This window comes from Mastigoproctus giganteus, chromosome 9 (genome assembly GCF_048544385.1).
Source record: "Mastigoproctus giganteus isolate SK-2022 chromosome 9, ASM4854438v1, whole genome shotgun sequence".
Taxonomy (NCBI): Eukaryota; Metazoa; Arthropoda; class Arachnida; order Uropygi; family Thelyphonidae; genus Mastigoproctus; species Mastigoproctus giganteus.
The window spans coordinates 43,584,827-43,609,663 of record NC_143583.1 but is presented as its reverse complement, the minus strand read 5'-3'; the positions used below and the strand labels follow the sequence as shown (position 1 = coordinate 43,609,663).

The 24,837-nt window shown below is 32.4% G+C and overlaps 1 protein-coding gene across 1 annotated transcript in view; it reads right to left on the bottom strand.

The window, feature by feature from the left end:
- Positions 1–12,851: 12,851 nt before the first annotated feature.
- Positions 12,852–24,837, bottom strand: part of LOC150080183 (ceramide synthase 1-like) — a 98,101-nt gene continuing 86,115 nt past the window's right edge. The window contains exon 7 of the mRNA XM_090380639.1: positions 12,852–13,007. Within this exon, the coding sequence (XP_090236765.1) occupies positions 12,896–13,007 (112 nt within the window). The 3' untranslated portion in view covers positions 12,852–12,895. The remainder of the gene's footprint in view (positions 13,008–24,837) is intronic.

The following is a 24,837-nucleotide window of genomic DNA, read 5'->3' as shown; positions in this document are numbered from 1 at the left end:
AAAACTTCTGCTTTTTCATTATTCAAAAAACTTGTGCTCCAGAATTCAGCTTCAATTTTACCAATTTACCTCTTACCCAATTAGAATTTCAATTAAATATGACAAAACAGATCGGGAGGACTTAATTCAGTCTCATATAGGTAGCTTAATTTTCTTAAACTACTCAACACACCACTACACAAAAAATCACAGATATAGTAATAACCATCGAACATCTAGTAAATTTAATTTCATATTTAGTAATTTTGATGGTGGATTTTAAACAAAGGCACATATTTCATGAAATATGAAATACAAAACTTTGGAAGACTCCTTTGTCTAAATAAAGTTTTGCATTTTTAACATTGTCTATGATCATCCGTTATGATAACACTAACTCTTGACACATTTAAAATATTTATAATTAAGTATTACAAATATAAACCACTGAACAAGTCAGAAGAATAATGAAAAATATGTACTTGCATTTATGAATAAAGCTCTTATTTAGGCTATAAGCTTCCATTCTAGTGTTAAATCAAGTTGATTGTCAAATTGTCCAAGGAGCTTTTTCAAGTATATCTGGAAATCGTATATCTTTTCTCACTACCTGATATCAGGTATAACAGAGAGAGAGATAAAAACTGCAACTAAAACTTACCAGATTTACACATTGAACAATTTCCATTCATAAAGTAAAAGCCATTCTAAGGTATGCTTATGCAGCTTTTAGAAGCAACTGCAACAACTTTTATTTATGGTCAGTTTTATAATTATTTCTTCTCTCATTTCAATTTAATCTTGTTTATGCTCTCTTTGAGCTACACTTAAAATTTCACAAAAATGAATTTTTAAAACACATCAGTTCAGTGCTTCAGAATAACATTTATTACTCAGACAATACTTTGATCATGAACAGTTTAAATTCAAGAATCGCTAAATGAAAATGAAAAATAAACAAAGTTCTATACGTTATATACAACTTTTTTTATGCCTTCTGAACAATTTCTTGCCTTAAAAGCAAAAAACAAAACACTGTAAATATAAAAATCAAAACTGTTTGCAAGCTCTTGAAATAAATCACAATTTCCAATATCACAAAGTGTACATACGACTTTCACAAATAAAGCTGAGCTGGTGAGAAAAAAAAAAAAAAAAAAAAACACATTCTTGATAGAATTAAAAATAAATAGCCACTGCAGTTCTAAATATAAAATATAGTTTTAGAGTGCTAACATATTGCTATCATTGGCTTTTTTAAATTATTGCTTAGTAATACCTCTATGAAAAATGGTTGGATTAATTACTGAATACAATTTAAAAAATTTGAATTACATAACTGGTGCTCAAAAATATCACAGTCCCCAGGTGCTTTTTTCCCTCAATATTATCTGAGATGGGAGTTCCACTTTACAATGGAATTAACACACATAAGCTCTAGTTGTACTGACAGGAATGCTAACTTGCACCTTATAACTGCAACAGATCTGAGATCTAAATATCATTATTTACATACAATTTAAATAACATTAATTACTATTCTCTCCATTTTTATCTTGAACCTATTCTACAGGAAGACTTACCCATTTTATTTTACATGTGAATTTTAAGGAAAACAAGCAAAACTAATTTATCAAAATGCTTAATAAAGCACAAACTCTCAGATCTGACACCCTTGCAGCTAGGTAATTAACTGGACTTCGGAATTTTCTGGATTTTGGAATGAAAACCTTATCAACAGTCATATAACCTAAATCTATCATTAGATAACATAATACAGTAATATAACAGTTTACACTCTAAAATACATAATTGTACTGTATATATAAACTAGTTAATTTTAGTTAATTTAAATAAGTAGAATACTGAGGCCATCAATGAATAAATCTCTTTACAATTTCACCAAGGGTTGCCTCAGTATTGCACTACTTTGAAAACATCGCATAAAGGTGGAGAGTGCCTGTATAAAATATCTATTATAGAAAAGTTTTTCAACAGAAACCCAGGTTTGCAAGCCTATAAAAGTAAAAGGACAAAACAATTAGTTATTACTGCAACACTACTTCAAATTAGTAGTATTTCCCTACCAAAGTAAGTAAATTCTATTCACTTGATGTTGCATTGTATCGGAAGTTAATGATAAATATTCACAAATGCCTGTAGTATAAGTTTTGGGGCCTATCAGACTAGTCCCACTATTAAATAACAATTTCGATAACTGCTAAGAGGTTTGAAAATATGCCAAATTTGGAATTTTTATTGTATTTGAACAAGTAATTATTTTTTCAAACAATATTTTTAGGAACTTGTGGTTTTACATGATTACAACAATAAAAACATGCTAAATATTTTAAATATGCGAAGTAAAATAGAATTACAACCTTAATTGAATCAGTATATTTACGAAAAAAATAACTTTGAACTTGGCTTCTAAAAGTGCACAAATAGAATATTTGTGCATTTATTGTACTTTGCTTGTAACCTAAAAATATACTGTGCTCATTGAGCAAACTGTTATTACTAATAATCATAGTAAAAAAAAAAAAGACTTAACATAAAGTAACTTTCTAGTAATATGCTTCATTTCTATTTTTCTAAGGTGTTCCTCAAGTTGAAGAAAATTTCTTTTTCTCAATTCAGAATGTTCTTGATACAGAAGGAGAATGTATATGAACCTCCTATGCCACAAATTACTGTATATATAAAAAGTAACACAATCCATTAGTTCAGAAAGTTTTGAAACAGAAATACAGAACCATTCATAGCTTTTTATTCAATTCAAACCTAATGAATTTTGTACTTTCTTATATGCATTTTTTTTCCAAATGCATGTTTCATAAAATTTTACCTTATAAAAACATATAACAAGTTTATCATAACACAAGATTATACATTCACACAATACCAGTGTTTTTCAAATCACAGGGTCTGCAGACCACTTACTCCCACTTGCCAAAATTAGAAAAGAAAAGAAAAAAAACCTATTAAGGCTCTTTTCATTTTGCTCAGCCAACACAGACCACACTTTGGGAACTTACCAACTGTCACTTAAAAAAAAAAAAAAAAATTATATTTCTACAAGGAAGCATTCACTGGCCACCAACTATAATAATTCTAATCGATAAAATGCAGAGTACAATAAAGCTTCTGTGAAAATGAAAATTCTGTCTGCATTAATTATCAGTCTTTGAACAACTAAAGTTTGTATTACAAATGTGATTTTATAAAAAAAAAAGTTACACAAATTGTTATAATCCTTTTGCTTAAAACAACTTCGCTAAGCTTCTTTAAGTAACTTGGCTTCATATTTTCTGTTGAATTTAAATGAAATGTAGGTTATAAAATAAGAATACATTAAGATAAAATATCACCTATTATGATGTATATGGCTTGTAAGATTCATTAAGCAAAACAAAAAAAAAAAAAAATAATAATAATAATAATAAAATAAATAACTACTTGAAGTATACCAAAACATGTGGAAATTTGTAATTATGAACCAGTGACAAAGCGTGGGTTTTTTTGGAAATTTACTAGTTCAATGACAAGAATATTAAAGAAAAGGATGACTCTGAATAAATACAAGAGCATCCATATGCAATGAGATGAGCTTAGCTCTGAATGGATAATGCAAAATAGACATTCGTTGGATTCCACACATTAGAAATGTTTAAAAGGTAGGTACACATTAGATAAGTACACATTTTGCATTTTAAGGTTTGAATTTCTTAATGACCAATGTTCCTAATTATACATTTATATTCATTTGAATTACTATAATAGAAGCATTGGTCATTAAGAAATACAATGAAACTGCAAAAATTCTAACAGGATGTGGGATCTAAAAATGTCCATATCATTTTATTCAATCAAAGCTAAACTCTTCTCATTGCACATGGTTGCCTCCATATTTATTAATAGTTATCCACCATGCCATATTCTTATTGCTGAAAACAAACTTGAATGAGTAATTTCAAAAATGAGTAATCTAAATTTCTTGGCCAACTTCAAGTGATTATGTTTTCCTCAACAACATTATAAGATTAGCAAGTCTTAATAGGTAATGTCTCATTAATTTGTTGCATTCTATCCAATTAAATTCATTGGGAGAGGATAAAAGAAGTTTATCCTTTTCCTTTATTGGAAAAGGATAAACTCAGCAGGAAATATGAAGCTGAGTAACTTAAAAAGAAGATGGACTAAATGTAAAAACAATCTGTGAAACTGCTAACATTAGAAGCACTACTATAATTCTTTTAAGTACAGTAATTTTTTAAAAATATTCTATGATCTTTCAATTATATTTCCCCACTAAGGATTAAACCTAATAACTTTTTCTTCTTTCATTAAATTCTTTTATAAAGAAATAAAATTTACTGAAGCATTGCTACATTTTACTGTGGATTATAAATGTATGAATAGTGACAAAATGATCAAATTCTTACAAGTTAAACTTCTCGCACATACATATTTAGTAAGTCTTCTATGTGTTACAATTGTAGACCTTGGAAATAATAGCAACAACAGGTAACTCTCTAATCACATATTAAACAATTATGACAATGACTGCAGAATTAAAAAAAAATAAATAAATAAAGTATTATCTTGAATTGAATAGAAAGAGAAACTGTCAATAGGTTTGATTTACAAAATAGTTTTCACCTGGGGAAAAAAATGCAAAAAAAAAAAAAAATAAATAAATAAATAAGGAACTAGAGAAGCACAGTTTTAATAACAACAAAATAAAAATTTATATTGGAAGCAAAATAAAAATTAGTTTTTAAAAACTTACAAATCACTAAGAATAATATTACAACCAGAATATATCATAATCCAACAAATACAAGAAACTTAAGTATTAAATATATCAAAATTAATTTTCTCCATTTGCATATATGGAGAAAATTCATATACAAGCTTAATCTATCAAATTAAGTAAAACTACTTATGTTTACAATTTATGCATTCCTTTTAATGAGAATACTTAAATCAGAAAAAACTAAAGAAATTTCTACTGTTAAAGCAAATGCAAATTACTAGGGCCATAAATATCATGACATTACTTGTATAAGTTCTATATCTTGTGACTGTGCTATCCATTACTTTGACTCAACTTCTCAGCAGAGAAAAGCAATCTCTATAGCAATAATTAGGATGCTTCTAAATTGGCTATAGATATCAAAAAACCAAATATCCATATTTGAAAAACTATAACAGTTGGTGGCAGATAACAAGAATTCAGAACTTTCCACTGATAACATAATTCAATTAGAACTTCATACTAAAAACTAAAAAAAAAAAAAAAAAAAAACTCATATTACATTCATCTCCTCTGGAAACTAAAATATCAACATTACAACACAGACAATCTTGAAATTTAAAACTGTCCTAATTTTTCATTTCATTTTCTTCCCACATTTCATTTATTTATGCTTGAATACCTTAGTCTGGTTCATCAATATCTAATAATCAACATCATATGTACATTGAAATTACCATGGCAAAAAAGCCTTACCTCACCTCTTATTTATTACAATTTCTTACATTAATATGAAGGTTTTATTACATCTGAAATAGTTTAACGGCATAATTATTATCAATGCAAGCAAAAAAAAAAAAACCTATTGCTGCCCTTGCACCTTTAAATAAGGCCTTCAGACCTATGAAAACTATACAGATCAAATATCAAACCACTTGAAAACATCCTATTTAACATGATTCAAAGAAATTCTTAATTAATGCTAAAAAATGCAAATTCACAAAACAAAAATTATCATACAGAGCAAAATACCAGTGAAATCCAGAGTGGTGCAAATAAGGGATTTATTAATATTTTTCATATATGCACATTCCTAAATAAAATATTTCCTTTTTCCTTACAAAATTCAACTATCAAGCCACTTGACAACCCTATGAATTATTATTACATGAAAGGTTACTTCATGAATTAGTTTTATATAAATAGGTAAAAAACAAAAACAAAAAAAAATTTAGAGAAACTTTTTTAAATGTAAAGTTATTTTTGTCATTATATAATGAATGAGAGAATTTTTTATTTTAAACATTAACATCAATATGACTTTTGGATAAAAGCAAAATTTATTAAAAGTGATCAAATTTGTTAGAAATAAATTCCATAATGACCTTGGTCATTTTATTTTCTATTAATGAATATTTAAACATTTTAATAATATAAAATTAGTGACAAATACGACAGTCTGTTATTAGTTAAATCTGATTCAATGTAAGCTAGTTGAAAGACATATTGAATACCAGAGAATTTAATCAAATGAGGAAAAAAAGATGCTACATTTTGTTTTAATATAATAATAATTAGACTAACATTAATTTCACAAAACCAGATATTTCAGGGATCTATGCCCCCTTCTTCTCTGGCAAAAACATCATATACTGGGAAAAATTTCTGTAAATTTGGAATTGCACACTGCTTCAAGCTGAAAACACTGATCACTTAGGTGTGGAAATGGAGTTAGAAGACAAAGAGATCACAGGTTCAGTTGTGTCGATCACATGGAGGGAGAGGCCATGATGTCACTACTGAATGTTGGTGTAGTAGGTTGAGAAGCTGGAATATCAGGTGAGCTGATTGGGACAATAGTTTGTGTAGTGCGTAGTTTATGATTCTCAGATATAGTATGAACACCACTTGGGAGATCGCCCCTCTTGGTGGTATCAATGAGCTCATTAACCCTAGTCTGGAGTTTGTCCTATGCAATATTTACTACAGACTAGATTTGCACTGGCAGTCTAGTCAGTAGAGCACATCTCTCAGTGGGAGGAAGAGCAGAGTATGGGTTTCATATATTTGTTTCTGGTGAACTGTACCTTTATATTGTTGCCTATTGACTGTTAACACTTATATGGGTTGGAAGGAAAGGTTATGCACTTTGACTGTATGCTCAATGGCCTTATCAATTATTTCTAAGGGTTGCAAAGATAAATTTTTTTTCTGAACACAGGTTTTTAGCTGATGATGTTTATATTAAATGTCTAGAAAGATAAGAGTTTTATTGTTGATTTTACCCCACAGGAAACCTAATAATAGAATAGAGGTTATGTAAATGGTTGTGGGTAGTTTGTCACCCTGGTCCCAGATGATGAAAATATCAACATACCTCAACCACAGTTTGGGGGGAGGGTGTAGAAATAATACCAGCATGCTTGCATTGTGCCACCATGAATACTTCCACTAGCAATGGGGAGAGGGTTATCCATGGTTAGCTGCCTTTGCTGGGAGATAATAATTATCCTCAAATGAGAAGTATTACTGCCTGATAGGTGGCATGGCAGCTTTATAACCTCAGCCTTACCCCACAAACCTTTTAAGAATTAATTTTTTCTGAATTCCCTAACAAAAATCAGAGCTCTCTTCTTCCAAAATGATGACAAATTACAAAACAGATCCAACATGGATAATATCAAAGAAACTCTTGACCTACTATAGGGTAAACATTCTTCTCTTTTGAGGATAATTATTATCTCTGAAAAAGGAAACTAAGTGTAGCCCAACTCCCTCTTCCCATTACTCATGGTATTCATGGCACAGTTATAGAATGCTGGTATTAATCCCCACCCCAAACTGCAGTTAAAATGTCAATGACACTTGCATCATCTGGGATGAGAGTGATGCACAATTAGAATCTTTCTGCAACCATTTTCATAACTTCAATTCCAGCATCTGGTTTTCAATGTAAAAATTTACTCTCCCCTTTCTAGTTGTTAATATAAACATTGGTAACAACCAGCTGAAAACTTCAGTTTTCATAAAAACACTGATACTCTTGTCAGTTTTAAAATACAACTCTAACCATGTCACATGAGTAAAAAAAGATTATCATCAACCACAGAAGTTGTCCCCCAACACTCTTATGTAAGAACTTAAATTCATCAAATCCATCCTCAGTAAGAACCAGCACCATGATAGATTGATATGACCATGGCATCAAAAATTTTCATACCCCCCCCAACTCAAAGAAACAGACAACCCCAATTTGTATTCCCCTTCCATCAGTATCAGGAGTAACCTGCTCCAAAGTGATGTTGATCATCATATCATATCCAAGCATCAAAGTATGCACCTAAGGTGCAAAATATTGAACACAGCCTGCCACTATCACAGAGCATTTCCTAAAGACCTACCACATACAGAAAGATTATCATAATAAATTCAACAGAAACAGAATTACCATCTCTCCCCATCTTCCATAACAGTGCAGCTGCCTACAGGAACATGCCTACAGAAAGATGAAATGATCACAAGGAAGGAGCACTCAACATACATTCACAGCTACACAAGCTACCAGCCCGGTTCTGACATCACTGCCCCCCCCTTCCTCTCAGTATGCTTGGCTACCAAGGAGATACTCTTGGACAATTTAAGGACAGTTTTCTCAGTATAGTATAAACATAAATACTAATTTATGTTTAAGATCTTTTTAAGATGTTTTAAAGCAATGTTTTTTTCCACAAAAGAGAGCATAGATCCCAAAGCATACAGTTTTGTGTAGTTAACATTAAATTACAGTGAATTATTAATATAATATTAGAACTCAACTTAATGTGTGTTTTTTCATTGGATTAAATATGATACTTTTTGATAATTTAGTTATGAATTAAAGTACCATACAGGCACAAAATTTATATATTGAATAGTTTATTTTTATTTTTTTTTTTGGCAATATTTTTAATTGTAGTAAGACTGCTAATATTTGGGCTGCTACCAAATAGGATGTCAACTGAGCCTGCTTACTCATCACAAAAGAAAGAGAGAGAGAGAGAGAGAGAGAGAATGATACAATATAAAAATGCTTATAAGAATAAAAGACTAAGCCCTAAATGAGAGATTTCAAACTGGTTAACAGCACTCAGATTGTATATTGTTTACAGTACTGGAGTTGCATCACTCTCAACCAGTCACTGAAATCAAAAATATTAAATGAAACAGTAATATTTTGGGGAAAAAAAAAAACATGGTTAAATATCTTTTTCTTTTCTTTTCTTTTTTTTGTAAAAAGAAAAGAAAAGAAAAGAAATTTATCCAAGGCAAATCTTATAAAACTAGTAACTAAACATTAATCCTGGCATCCAAATTGTCGCTGCTTCTGGCATTCAGATACCAGGATTAATTGTGAATTTGCTTTAACTTGTGACTGATAATGATCACCTTAACTTTTTTGAATGTTATAGATGTAAAGCCTTGTGCCTAATTTAAAAAAAAGTAATATGTTTGTGTTAGAACTTTTGCTCTTTTTAGTTTCATTATATTCCATTAAAGGAAGAGTAAAAGTGCAAAATTGATTATAAAAACAATTATTTTAATACATACTACTATACCAGATTTTGTTTAAAAAAAATTGTAAAAATTACTAAGTAATTTTTATTTCAATTACTCAATATAATAAGTACAGTACAGAAAGAAATGAATTCCAAATCTTTATAAAGAAAACACAAAAAAAAGCTGTGTTTCTATCACCAATAATTTCTGTTAACCAAGGTAGTCTCTTCAGTTCCATACTAATCTTTAATAATTAAGATCTTGACTGTATTTTCAATTTTTTTAAAAACTATATTTCATTTCAAAGTCACTGAAGTCAAAAATTTGTTACAATATTTATAAAATATTACAAACATTTTCATGAATATCAGAATGATGGAAACCTAAATTTGGTGCACAAATAAAGGTTCACAAAAGGAAATATCTATTATTACAACAGCAAATACTGGGTTAAAATAGTTATAAATACTCAATGGAAAAGAAATTATATGTTTTTTTTAATTATTATATGACATTTCCAAAAGAACGGCCCAATGTTCTACAATATAGTGAAATATATGCTCCCAGTTCTCATTCTGGCACTAGTCTTTGTTTTATAAATTAGTATTTATCATATCAAGTTCTCTAAAATTTTTAGGTGAACAAGTATAAGGCAGATCTATAGAAAGTCTAATATGCTTTAATTTATGAAAGGGAAACTTTACGTAATCTGATTATAAAAACAATACCATATAAAAAACAATAATATGTAACTTTGATGTTTGATTTCTATTAATTTTCAAATTAAAGAATGAAATCTTTAAGCTTTGTAAGCATATTTTAAATGATTTTATTAAATAATTTTAAATAATTGTAAGCAATTAAATGATTTTATTAAATAATATTAAGTAATTGCAAGCAATTAAATAATTTTATTCTGAGTTACTTTTATCACTTACTGCATTTCCTTAAAAACCAATAGCAAAAGTAATTAAAACAACATTTGTATAGTTATAAATTGTAGCATATTTTTTAAGAATATTTTACTATATACAATAAGCACCTTTATTATAATTTAATTTACGAGAGTAAATATTAAAATTTGTTATTTAACAAATCATACAAAACTGCAGAAAATTTTAAAAATGGAAATCACAAATTCCAGAATAAGGCATTTTTGCTTTATCTAAATTTTATAATAATCTGTGTATGCATGTGCCACTAATTTAAGAAATATTAAGGCATATGAGAAAATTTTGTAAATATACAAGAAACTAGACAGTGTTCTTAATTTTTCACTTTTACAAATACACTTCTGGACAACTTAATATTGACTGAATTCTTTTCCATTACTTCCCCACCCACACCTAATCAGATATGTAACTGCACTCTACTTCAAAAACTTGTGAATAAATACACAAGAAGGCACTAATATCTCTAATTTCTGTCTAATTGATTCATATATATATCAAAGATGAAGGTAACTATTTGGATGGACTTCAAAAACATGTTTCTGAATTATGTTATTCTAATAATGAAGCATAACGACTAGAATAATTTTAAGACAGATTAATCATATTTGAAATTTACTATCAAAATAAAATTAAACACAAGGAGATGGATATACCTGTACATTACATTTAAAATTTAATATAAAAACTAAATTTCTTAATGCTTCCAATAAATTTACATTCATTACAGTAAATTTAATTTAGTACAAAATGCTAAATCCTGTTATTTTCTATTCATACAGAAAATAAGGTTATTAATTTGCATGCTCATAATTTTGAAAGCTAATAAATTTGAATAATTATAAAAAGAAACAAGAAGAATTATTTAAATACAAAACACTTGACCATAAAAAGCTATTACAATGCCCTAAAATATATGTTGAGAGGTTAAACTTTACAGAGAAAAAAAGATTCCAAAAATAATTTTTTAAAATAAAGTTTTGCAGGATGAAATTTTTTTTAGCCAATAAACATCAAACATATATAAAAATTGGCATTGTTTCTTAAATATAAACAACTTAAAATTAATGAATTATCAAATATCACAGAATCTATACACGGCTATGAATGTCAGAAGTCACAAAAACATGTATACATGAGATGATATATTAAAAAAAAAAAAAAAAAAAAAAAAAAAAAAAAGTAGTTATGTATTTTTGCTTACAGATTTTACAAAAATTTTATAAAGATTTTCATAACGTTTTTGAATCTTAATAACCCTGGCAATTAAGCCATAAATATATTCATTTTTATGAATTCATCTATTATGACATAGGTCATGTTTCTATATGCCTTCTTTGACTAGAAAAGGGAATTTAAGATGTCAATGATTCATTCAAGCATGCATTCATTCATTCTGAAATTATGATGTATTTTTAATTTGTGTTAATTCAATCTATACTAGTGGTTGTCCACTAAGAGTGTTCATAAAGTGCACAGAATGAATGAAAAAAAAAATTATTTTAAATGTACATGTATTTGTATTTAATTTAATCTATAAATGTAATAGTTTTCTTTTACTGTGTCACATTTTTATTAAATATCACATAATTGGTAATATTAAAAACAGGAAAAAATATAATGGGACACATGAGTTGAATAGGCAGGAGGGTCACACTTATTTAAAAAAAAAAAAAAAAACACACCCTGATTCCAACAGTTTAGAAAAGCATTCTTATCAGAATGCAGTGCTGCCTTTATTAACAGTTTGTCTATGATTATCACATTCATCATCCAAGTACAAAAAGGTAAGTAATTATTCACCTGAGGTATAAAATACTTCTCGATGTAGAAGTTTTATCCTTTTAAATAATTTTTAAAATTAATAATGAAAACTGTGTAAATGGAATGGCAGAGAACAAGATTTTCACATTTTCATTCTTGTAGTTCAGCTTCTTTTTCACCTGGACAGAATATGATAATATGCAAATAATATCACTAGTTTCAATCGAAAATATATAATCACATATAATCTGTAGTATTATATGCATATTAAAATATGACCATACAAAAATTCATATATTAAATGAAAAGGATAATCTCAAATATATATTTTAGGTGGGTACACACTTTAAGATATGTTGCAACCTACACAGTTATATTAAAATATACATACATACATATAGCCAAATAAAAATTGTGAAACTGTTACATGAACTTGCCATTAATGATAGAATGATAAAAATCTAAATAAAATGAAGCATTTTAAATGAACTAAAAATATCACAAGCAGCTGCTTGCCTAATATTAGCTATAAAATATACATAACATTACAAAATAACACTGTTTCCTCAGACTCAAGAGTAAATGTTACTTGAGTTTATGGGAGTAATGAAACAAATTGCAAGATCTATTGAGCTTTCTACACATCACAGAACTTAAGTGTAGTACATTAATAATTACAACTGCAAAAGACAACTACCAGTAGTTGTGACACGGTGCTTCCCCATTTAAAGTACACCACAACAACAACAATGTGGTTGCTTTGCACTTACCCCCATCTGCATGGAATTATCAAAATTGACAATTTTAGTTGGTTTTTCTTTTCTTCAGATAATAACTCAAGCCAAATCCTAAATCCAGCAGAATGGAATGACACCATCTTTAACTTCTTCCATTTTGGTAACCTAAACTACCTTTGAAGCTTCTGTCTTGACCTATCTCGAATATTTGTGTTGCTAGAACTACCATTCATAGCATATTTATTTTCAGCAGGTTGCACTAAACCATTAGATTTAGCATTTCTGAAAGGAAAAAACATAAATAAATAAATAAAACAACAAACACAAATAGTAACACATGCCATGAAAAAAAATGCAAATTAAATTCTTTACTTTATTCCTAACAATCAAGGTGTTTTGAAAAAAGGAAACAAAATTACTTCTCCAAAAAAAAAAAAAAAAAAAAAAAAAATTCACATGTATGTTCTCTGGAGTTAATATTTTGCAGAATATTCTCTAACTTCATTAGAATATTGTAAGATACTGCTAAATAACCTTTAAATGTACAAAATGATCAAAATATTTCAAAAACTATGAATTAGAATAATTAAATATGAAATTTTATGAACAAACAACTTCTCCACATAACTGCAATGCATAATTTCTTTCCAGTGGTTCAGAGTACTCAGCAAAGGGAATAGTAGTAGTGACAAATGATGAAAGAAAGCAAGCTTATATAGCATCAGCAAAAAAAAAAAAAAAAAAAAAAAAAACCCTACATAGTTCACTCATCTGTACAATCCACATTTTCATTATTCAACCCATTCTATCCACTTCCACAATAACATATGGAGGTCTGTTCCAACAATCAACCACCTGCTGGCAGAAGGCAAACCTCCACACATCTATCCTGCAACAATCCTTATTCAAATTCAATTTATGCCCTGTCATGCATGTGGTGTCAGCAAGTGGAAGAATGCTGTTAACATTTGGCTTACTTAATCCATTCAAGGCTTTAAACTTCTATCAGATCTACCCACAGGTGCCTAGTCTTGAGATGCTGCAATTTTCAAAACCAAAGCCTTTCTAGGTAAGAGCATCCCTTTGTTCCCTACACCATTCTGGTTGCCCTTCTCTGCACCCATTCCAACAGATCTACATCCTCCCTAAAGTGAAGCCTCCAGAACTGTATACAGTACTCAAGATGCAGCCTAATCATGGTTATAAAAAAGGATAATCATCTCCTTATCCCTGCTAGCAAAGTTTCTGTATATCATTGACAAAACACCATGAGCTGCCCTAGCAGCATGTCTGCACTGCTCAGAGAATTTCATATTTGACTGAACAATTACCTCCAGGTCTTTTCATTTTCTACTATGCTGAATGTAGTACCTTGCAATTGTCAATGTTAAACTTCGATTGCCATTTCTCAGCCCATCAACACAATTTCCCTAGATCTTGTTGCAGTAGTTCACCCTGATTATTGTCATTGACCACCGGTGCCAACCTTGGTATCATCAGCAAACTTAGACATTAAGCCTGATATACCAGTGTGAATATCACTGATAATTATTGAAAACAAAAATGGGCCCGGTAGTGAACCCTGTGGAACTCCATTAATAACATTAGTCCATGAAGAGCAGTGCCCACTGATAACTATTCTAGGTGTTCTTATACTTAGTAAGAACACCTAGTAAGACTTTTTTGGATTTATTGGATGATTGCTTTCTACAGCAGCATGTTCGAGAGGCAACCAGAGAGGGCAATACTCTTGATCTGGTTATCAGCAGTGATCATTCGTGTATTAAGAATTTGCAGTTAAAGGAACCACTAGGTGGCAGTGATCACAGTGTACTGATGTGAGATTTACTTAAAGATATAATTACCATCAGGAGTAAAGGTTTTTGCTTCCGTAAAGGTGAGTAAAGTGGTCTCAGACAGTTTTTAAATTCTATACAGTGGGATCAACTGATGATGTTACCAACAGTAAATTCTAAGTGGGAAGCATTCAAGGAATTAATCGTGGTTGCTACTTAAAGTTTCATATTTATTAAGAAATCTCGTTCAAGATTTAGGCCTAAATGGTTATCAAATGAACTAATGAGACTCGTGACAGAGAAGAAAAATGCATGGGATGCATATAAATTATCAAACGACTCAGAAGCCTAGGGCAGATATAAGCTAGTCTGTAATCAGGTCACAAAGGAGGTTAGGCAGGCGAAGGCAGATTACGAGAAATCTTTGGCAAAAGATGCTAAGAAAAACAGCAAGGATTTCTTTACTTATATAAACTCTAAAAGGAAGGGGATGAATCTGATTAGTCCACTTGATATCGATGGTTTGACTGTTGATGATCCTGCTCAGATAGCAAACAAACTGAATGAGTATTTTGCACCTACATTCACACATGAGGAGTTATTAAGGTTTGAAAATGGCAGAATGTTATCAAATTGTAGCAGGGTGCTTAATGATTTTGTAATAACTGAGAACAAAGTGGAGGAGAAATTGTTGAAGTTAAACATAAGAAAAGCACCTGGGATGGATGGGATCTATCCAGTTATATTAAAGGAGGCGGCAAAGCAACTAAGCAAACACTTAGCCATAATTATGAGAGAGCATCCTTGGACTCAGGGGAGGTCCCCATGGACTGGAGATGCGCAAATGTATCCCAATTCACAAAGGAGGATCGAAGGGTGACACAAGTAATTACAGACCAGTTAGTTTAACTTCTGTTCCTGGTAAAATAATGGAGTCGCTGGTTAAAGATACATTGCAGGATCATCTAGACAAGACTGCAGCAATAATTCAGACACAGCATGGGTTTGTTAAGTGAAAGTCTTGTCTGACAAATTTGACAGGATATTATGATGTGGTTACAAAGGAACTAGATGAAAAAAATAATTTTGATATCATATATTTGGATTTCAGAAAAGCTTTTAACACTGTTGCGCATGGAAGACTATTGTACAAATTGGAGCAGAATGGTATTATGGGTAAGTTGCTACAATGGATAAAAGGATGGTGAGTGGGAGAAGACAGAGGGTGGTAATTAATGGGTGCTGCTCTTCGTGGACTAATGTTATTAGTGGAGTCCCACGGGTTCGGTGTTGGGTCCACTGTTGTTTTGTATATTTATCAATGATATTGATGAAGGTATATCAGGCTTAGTGTCGAAGTTTGCAGATGATACAAAGGTGGCAGGGTTGTTAATGACAGAAATGGTAGTGTGCTACTGCAACAGGATCTAGATAATTTGTGTAGATGGGCTAAGAAGTGGCAACTGAAGTTTAACCTTGACAAATGAAAAGTACTGCATATGGGTAGAAGTAACCCAAGAGAAACGTACCAATTGTGTGGTACTACACTTAAGGTGGCAGAAAATGAAAAAGACCTGGGAGTAATTGTGCAATCAGATATGAAGTTTTCTGAGCAATGCAGACAGGCTGCCAGGGCAGGTCATGAGGTTTTGTCAAAGATATATAGGAATTTTGCTAGCAGGGAAAAGGAGGTGATTGTCCCTCTGTATAAGGCAATGGTCAGGCAATGCCTTGAGTACTGCGTATAGGTCTGGAGGTCTCATTTTCGGAAGGATGTAGATTTGCTTGAGCGTGTACAGAGAAGGGCAACAAGATTGGTGAGGGGAATGAAGGGATCCTCTTACCAAGAGAGGGTCTTAAGTTCTGCAAATTGCAGTGGCTGGAGACTAGGCACCTGCACGGTGATCTGATTGAGGTGTATAAGGCCTTGAATGGGTTGAGCATGCTGAATTCTGATGGGATCCTTCCACTTGTTCAGATTACGAACCTAAGGGGGCATATATTCAAATTAAGAAAAGACAGATGTAGAATAGATGTGCGGAAATTTGCCTTTAGCCAGTGGGTGGTTAATTTCTGGAACAAACTTCCATCTGTCGTTGTGGAAGTTGATAGGTTGAATAAATTTAAGGAGGAACTGGACAGGCATTTGGAGGGAATGGTGTGATTTTTTTTTTTTGATATTTTTTTATTTTTATTTTTTTGGCTGATGCTGCATAAGCGCATACACTTGCTTTCTTGCATTACATGCCTCTACTACTTAACCATCACTTTATCCACAAAAGTATAAAACAAAAAGGCAAATAGAGTAGAAGTAACTTGCCCTTAAGCTGGATTGCTCCAATTTGTACAGCAGTCTTTTATGTGCAACAGTATCAAAAGACTTCCTGAAATCCAAGTATATGATGACAAAATTATTTTTTGCATCCAGTTCCTTGGTCACTGCATCACAGTAACCTATCATATTGGTTAGACAAGACTGTCCCATGCTGTGATTGCAGTATAATTACATGTGTGTCCAGCTAGTTCTGAATTACTTCTTTAAACAGAGATTCCATTATTTTTCCTTGACAGACTTTAAGCTAACACGTCTATAATTACTCACGTCTCTAATCCTTTGATCCTCCTTTATGAATTGAGGATTTGATTAGAGATTCATTTACATATATCCAATCCATAGGATCTAAGGATCCAATCCAAGGATGCTCTCGTAATTATGGCTAAGGGTTTGCTTACTTCTTTTCCTGCCTCCCTTAATATAATTGGATAGATTCGATCCATCCCAGGTGCCTTTTTTATGTTCATCTTCAACAATTTCTCCTCCACTTTCCTTTAAGTTATCACAGTCATTTAGTTCCTCGTCAGAGTTTGATAAACTTCCGGTGTCCTAATTCCCTAGAGAATTAGGACACCGGAAGTTTACTCATGTGTCAATGTTAATGCAAAATACCTATTCAATTTGTCTGAATCTTGAGAAAGGTCATCAACAATTAACCAAAAGCCATCAAGTGGCCCAATGTGATTTAACCCCCTTCCTTCTACTGTTAATATAAGCATAGAAGTCTTTGCTGTTTTTCTTTGCAACCTTTGCCAGAGACTTTTCACAATCTGCCTTAGCTTGCCAAACCTCCTTTGTGATTTGATTACAGACTAATTTATATGTACCATAGTCTTCTATATCACATGATAATTTATATGCACCCCATGCACTTTTCTTCTCTGTCATGTGCCCAATAGTTCATCTGACATCCATTTAAGTCTAAGTCTTGAATGCTATTTCTTCATTGGTATGAAAAGCCTAGTAGCTTCTTTGATTGCTTCTCTGAATACTTCCAATTTAGAATTTGCTGTTGGTAATATCATCAGTTGGTCCTACTGTACACAATTTAAAAACTGTCAGAGACCACCATAATTACCATTATAAAAGCAAAAGTCTTTCCCTTTACCCTTGACAGTCATCATCATCTTCAGCCATTTTCAATCCATTGCAGGATGAAGGCCTCTCCAGCAACTTTCTGCTTCCTTCTGTTTTCTGTAATGGCCATCCATTTACTACCCACAAACTCATTAATTTCATCTATCCATCTCTGCCTTTTGTCTTCCAGGTTTTCTTCTAGCTCCTCATGGGTACCATTCTGTTATTTTCTTAGTCCATCTGTCATCATGTCTTCAAGCTATGTGTCCTGCCCAAGACCATTTTAGTTCTGATAAAAATGTCCTTTACTTGAATTTGCTGCCTAATCCATGTGTTTCTCTTCTTATCTAACAGTCTGATTCCCAATATAATCTGATTCCCAATATAATTCGTTCCATTCTTCACTGTGTAATTCTCAGCTTCTCTTCCATTCTTTTGGTGAGTGCCCAAGTTTCACTTCCATAAACCATGGTGGGGAGTATACATTGGTTCATCATTTTACTTTTCAGACAAACTGGTATATTGCTCTTCAGTATGTGACTATATTTCCTGAATGCTATCCATCCAAAATTTATTCTTCTCTTGACTTCCAGCCATTTATCATTATTACAGCTAATAACTTGTCCCAGATAAGTATATGACTCCACCTTTACAATTACTGCTCCTTCAATCATTATGTCCCTTTCTGTGGCATACTTGTTCATCATTACTTTTGTTTTAGCCATATTCATCTTTAGTCCAAAATCCTTACTAATTGTGCTCCCAGGGGCTAACATTAGTGAGTATGGGCTTGGCACACCCAGGGTCCTGAGCTGGATATCATCATTCTTCTCTTTCTTGGTGATTCCTTTCTACTTCTGATTCTCTCTCTCTCTCAGGGTAACTTGGGAATTTTTTTTTTGGCTGGTGCAGCATAAGCCTCTGGCTTCCTTGCACTATATGGCTAATAATAATAATAATAATAATAATAACTGATTAAGATTTTCCTCTAATTCTTTGGGATCATGGCTTATGACCACAATGTCATCTGCAAATCGTAAATGGTTTAGGTACTCTCCATTCACATTGACTCCTTTCTGCGACCAGTCTAATCTTCTGAAAGCTTCCTCAAGACCAGCAGTAAACAGCTTCAGAGATATTGTGTCTCCTTGTTGAACTCCTTTCTCGATTTTAAATTTGCTACTGTCTTTGTCTAGTCTAATAAAGGAGGTAGCGTTCTCATATATTTTCTTCAAAATCATAATATATGGGATATCTATGCCTTGTCTTTCCAGTGCCCGAAACATTGCCTTATGCTGTATGGAGTCAAATGCCTTACATAATCCACAAATGCCAGGCACAATGGTGTTTTATATTCATTTGCTTTCTCCATTAGCTGTGATATTACGTGAAGGTGATCCATAGTTGAGAATCCTGTCCTAAAGCCAGCTTGCTCTTTCGGTTGATTCTCATCACTTTCTAATCTGTTAGTAATGATCCTTGTGAACAACGTGTTCACAAGGTTAGATGTGGGATAACGAGCTAATTGGTCTATAATTTCCAATTTCTGATTTATTTCCTTTCTTATGCAGCAAAACTATGATTGCATTATTCCACTGCTTAGGTGTCACACATTTTCTAATGCATTTTGTGAAGAGTCTTGCCAGTTTTTGTGTTATGTCTCTTCCTCCCAATTTTAACTCTACAGTAATTTCATCTTCCCCTCGGGCTTTTTGATTCTTCATTTTCTTCAACCCCTGTTCTACCTCATCAGGTAGAATATTGGGTATGTCGTATGTGTTGCTAATTTGCGATCCATCTTCCCCACTACTGGCATCATGTCCTCGCTCCTTGAATAATTCTCTATAGTTGTCTTCTGCTATTTGAATTATGCCTTCTCTGCTATTTATAAGTACACCATTGCTATTCTTCAGTTTCAGTATCATTTGTCTTTCTGTATTACTGCTCATGGCTGCTGATTTAAGTCCTTTGTTTTCCCTTAATGCTTGTTCTACTTTTCTTGTGTTAAATCTTCTTATGTCCTCTCTGAGCTTCTTTCTAATGGCTTTGCATAACTCAGTATACTCAATTTTCTCCCTGTCAGTGTTTTTCTTACTCTTCATTTGTCGTCTTCGGTTCATCCTGACAAGTGTTTCTTGACTAATTTTTTCTTCTTTGGATTTCTTTTTCCCTATAGGTTTCTTGGGCTTTATCACTTTCAGAAAGTTGTAATATTCCTCGTCGATATCTTGGTCCTGAACAGTCTGCAGAAGCTCAAACTTGTTCTTAAGTTCCAGTATATACTGTTCTTTCTCGTCTTCTGTTACCTCAAAGAACTTCATATTATTTACTCAAGTCAGTTTTTTCCTTTCCTTTCCTACATCTATATCAAGTGTGCATCTTACCATTCTGTGATCACTTCCAACATTTACCATATTCAGGACGGTAACATCATTCACGGTATATCTTCTGTTCGTGAGGATGAAGTCGATTTCATTAGTTGTTAATCCATTTGGACTCTTCCATGTTCACTTTCTATTCACCCTTTTCTTGAAAAAAGTGTTCATTACTGACAATCCTTGAGATTCTGCAAATTCCACAAGTCTTTCACCTCTTTCATTTAAATAAATAAATAAATAAATAAATTTTCTGTTTATACTCTGGGACGACCAAACAGTCAGAGGAGTTAACAAGATAGACAGAATACAAGAAACAGCACCGTATTCAGCAGTCACGGGCTTGAACCCCCAGTCACTCAAGGCACGTGTATTTATGCACCCGTGCGCCTGACCACTAGGCTATTGTTCTTTCACCAATTCCAAAATTTCCTATAGTTCCCCTTTCTGCGCTGTTTTGTCTTTTTCCAATCTTAGGATTGAAGTCCCCCATAACAATAGTGTAGTGGGTTTTCTGCTCATGTAGAAGACTCTCAATTTCAGTGTACATTTCTTTAACCTCTTTATCATCATGGCTCGATGTTGGTGCATAAATCATTATAACCTTTAGCTTGTACCTCTTAGAAATCTTGAGTATTAGTCTTGACACTCTTGGTGATGTACTTTTGAATTCCAAAATTTTGTTTTTTATATCTTTATGGACCAGAAACCAAACTCCACCTTCACTCCTTTCACTGTTTCCATTGGTGTACAGCAGATTTCCACTTGATAAACTCATAAGTGATTCATTTCTTCTTCTTGTTTCAGCCAAACTGATGATATCCCAATTCACATTTTCTAGTTCCTTTTCCAGCTCTAATATCCTGTCTTCACTGATGAGCGATCTTACGTTGTAACAGGCCAAGTTCAGTTTCCGTGCATGGCAGCCTGGTCGTACCCAGAGATTCTTAGCACCCTCTGCTTCCACTCTGATCCTCTCGCCGACGTAAGAGGGGGAGTGAAAGTCGCTGGGGACTGAGGGCCATTTGTTTCGTCGTGCTGTCATATGCTGGAGGGTTTGGTCTTTTCCTCGTCACGCTGACCAGGTGTCTTGAAGAGAAACACTCTATATGTTCGTTTCCAGGGCTTACCATTGAGAAGGTGTGCATGAGTAGATTTTAGGGAGGCAGGCCAACCGGACTTCTAAATCTTCTGTAATAGAAAGATATTGGATCCATCAGTGTTTTAGACTGAATGTCTGATAACACACAGAATACCTGTTCCCCTCTAAGCCCCTTGTATAATCCTTGACAGTAGTTATGTCTAATTAAATTCTACATTAATAGACTGTGATCACTGCTGCCCAATGGGTTTTTTATGTGCAGATTTTTAATGCATGAAGAATCACTGCTGATAATCAGATCAAGAATATTTCTTCCTCTTGTTGCCTCTCTAATATGCTGCTGTAGAAAATGGCCATCCAAGAAATCCACAAAAGTCTTGCTAGTATGTGAGCGACTAATCCACAAATTCCAATCAACATTCATAAAGTTAAAATTTCTCATTACAAGACATTCTGATTTGTTGGTCTACTCTATTTCTCTGTATAGCTGTTTGGTATCCTCATCACAGTCATTAGGCCATATGAAAATTAATAACTGCGCAGTATTCTTTTGGTCGTTACTTTCGTCGAGAGCTATCGAGTACCATGTTATGGATTCTAATACTGATAATAACTGCTCATTCAAATTTGTATCGATACATTCAATTCTTCTTACTACGGTTCGGCGTAGTAAGAGGACTCCTGCTCTCAATCTTGTTTTCCCAGTGCATATGTTACCCCAAACTTACTCAACATTGCACTCATCACTAGGGCTTACAATACCGAGATTTCAGGATCCCGGTCATTTTTTTCCGGTATTCAAATCCCAGTATTGATACAAAAATACTGGTTTTTCGGTACTGATTTAAAAAATAATTATCCATGATTTATTCACATAAAAGAAAATCAACAACAATAAATCATTAATACTGCTGAATTTGCAAATGAGGGATTGTTATATACCAGGCCCGGGGAAACTATGGCCCACTGGCCGCATGCGGCCCGCCGCACATTTTTGTGTGGCCCTGCCCACAAGCTTTAATTGTATTTTCGAAAAAAATTTTACTTATTTTATGCCTTTTGCAATGCCTTTTTGAAAAATAAATTTGTATATGTAATACATTACAGAATTTGTTGACTTGTAAATTATTTTATCATCTCTGTATTGTTCAAATTGAGATAAAATTTGAAATTGTGCACGAACCGGAGCAAGCCAACGGGCACTTTTATAACGGTATAATTTGCGATTACAAACTAACCCCGCGAAACTACAGTAACAGACAACCGGTGGTGACGACAACGGCTTTGCTGCGGTGGCGGAGTAATAGGATAGGACTGCTGACCAGCCGCAGTTCCAATCTGTTCTCTCTGACGGTCATCCTGCAGTTAGTTTTTTTGCGTTAGCTTCGGTTATCATCTTGGTGCCAGTAGTGATAAAAATAATATTTATGCCCTTTTAAAAATGAATAATAAACGAAAAACTCAACAAGAGCATCGTGTCTTCAATGAAGAGTGGAACACAATATATTTTTTTGCTAACATAAATAACAAGACTATTTGTCTCATCTGCCGGGAGAGCATCTCAGTGCTGAAAGAGTACAATATTAAAAGACATTTCACTACTAAACATTCCGAATATGGTGCCAATTTAACTCCAGAAGCGAGAAAGAAAACTGCTGATGGATTGATTCAAAATTTATCTAGACAACAAAATGTGTTTACGTGGCTAACTAAGGAACAAGAAGCTACTGTAGAGGCAAGTTTTGTTATTTATCATATAATTGCAAAAAGCAACAAGTCTTTTTCTGATGGAGACTATAGTAAAGAATGTATTACTGAAGCTTGTGGAATTATATGTCCTGACATTAAAACACAAATTTGAGAATATAAGTTTATCTCGGCGAACCGTAGTAAGAAGAATTGAATGTATCAATACAAATTTGAATGAGCAATTATTATCAATATTAGAATCCATAACATGGTACTCGATAGCTCTCGGCGAAAGTAACGACCATAAGAATACTGACGCAGGTATTAATTTTCATACGTGGATGTACCTCTAATTTTGAAATTATTGAAGAGCTTCTTTCAATGGAATCTCTTAAAGACCAAACAACGGGAGCTGATATATTTGAAAAATGCTTAACAAGATATAATTTACAAGGGAACAAAATAGTAAGTGTAACAACTTTCACCAAGTTTGACAGGTAAAAATGTTGGAGCGTTAAAGAAAATTCAGGATAAAATTTGTGAAAATTATCCTTATTATAATTTAATTACAATTCATTGTATTATACATCAACAAGTATTATGTAAAAATGTGTTAAAAATTGAATATGTCACATCTTGTATTATTAAACTAGTAAATTTAATACAATCCAGGGGCCTGAAACACAGACAATTCGTTCATTTTCTTCAAGATATTGAATCCGAGTACACAGATATTCCTTATCATAGCCAAATTCGATGGCTTAGCTTAGGAAAAGTTCTTTGGCGAGTATGGGATCTTAAAGATGACATCATTCTATTTTTAAAACTGAAAAATATTATGGACTTTCCTGAATTAACTGATAATAACTGGATTTGTGATTTTGCGTTTACCCTGGACATTGTGACCCACTTAAATACTTTCAACACCATGTTACCAGGAAAAATTTATACGCCCATGATATGGTAAAAAGTTTGAATGGATTTCAATTAAAACTCCAGTTGTTTCTTCGACATTTATTGATTAACAAGGTAAGACCACTTTCCAACCATGAAGTTGCTGAAGATTCCAGAAAATAAATTTGAAAAATATTGTGAAATTATCAACGCTTTGAATGATGACTTTTCTGGAACATTTGGCGACTTCCGAAAAATTGAGACAAGTTTGGAAATAGTGCGCGACACATTTTCAATAGAAATTGATAGTGCACCGAGTGAACTACAACTTCAGATTATAGATCTGCAGTGTGATACCGATTTAAGGGAATTGCACCGTCGTGAGGAAATCTGTAAATTTTACAATACTCTTAATTCGGACAAATTCAACAAAATTAAAGATTTTGGCCAAAAAATGTTGGTTATTTTTGGATCAACACATGCTACACATGCGACATATGCAACATGCTACATATGCGAACAAACATTTTCCATCATGAATCTAAATAAAAATTCTTTACAAGCGAGCATCACTGATGAACATTTACAAGCAGTTTTAAGAATCTCAACTACAAAATTAACACCAGAAATTTTAAAAAATGTTCCATTCATCTCATTAAATTCTTGGATGTTAGAGAATAGTTTTTTTTATGTTATATTTCTTCATGATAACAAATAATATATATCTAAAAATAGTATTTTACGTGTGGCACGCCTTCTTTTTGAATTCCTAATGTGGCCCTTCAGCCAAAAAGTTTGCCCAGGCCTGTTATACACAGTACAAATGCAACAGAAATCTGAAAAC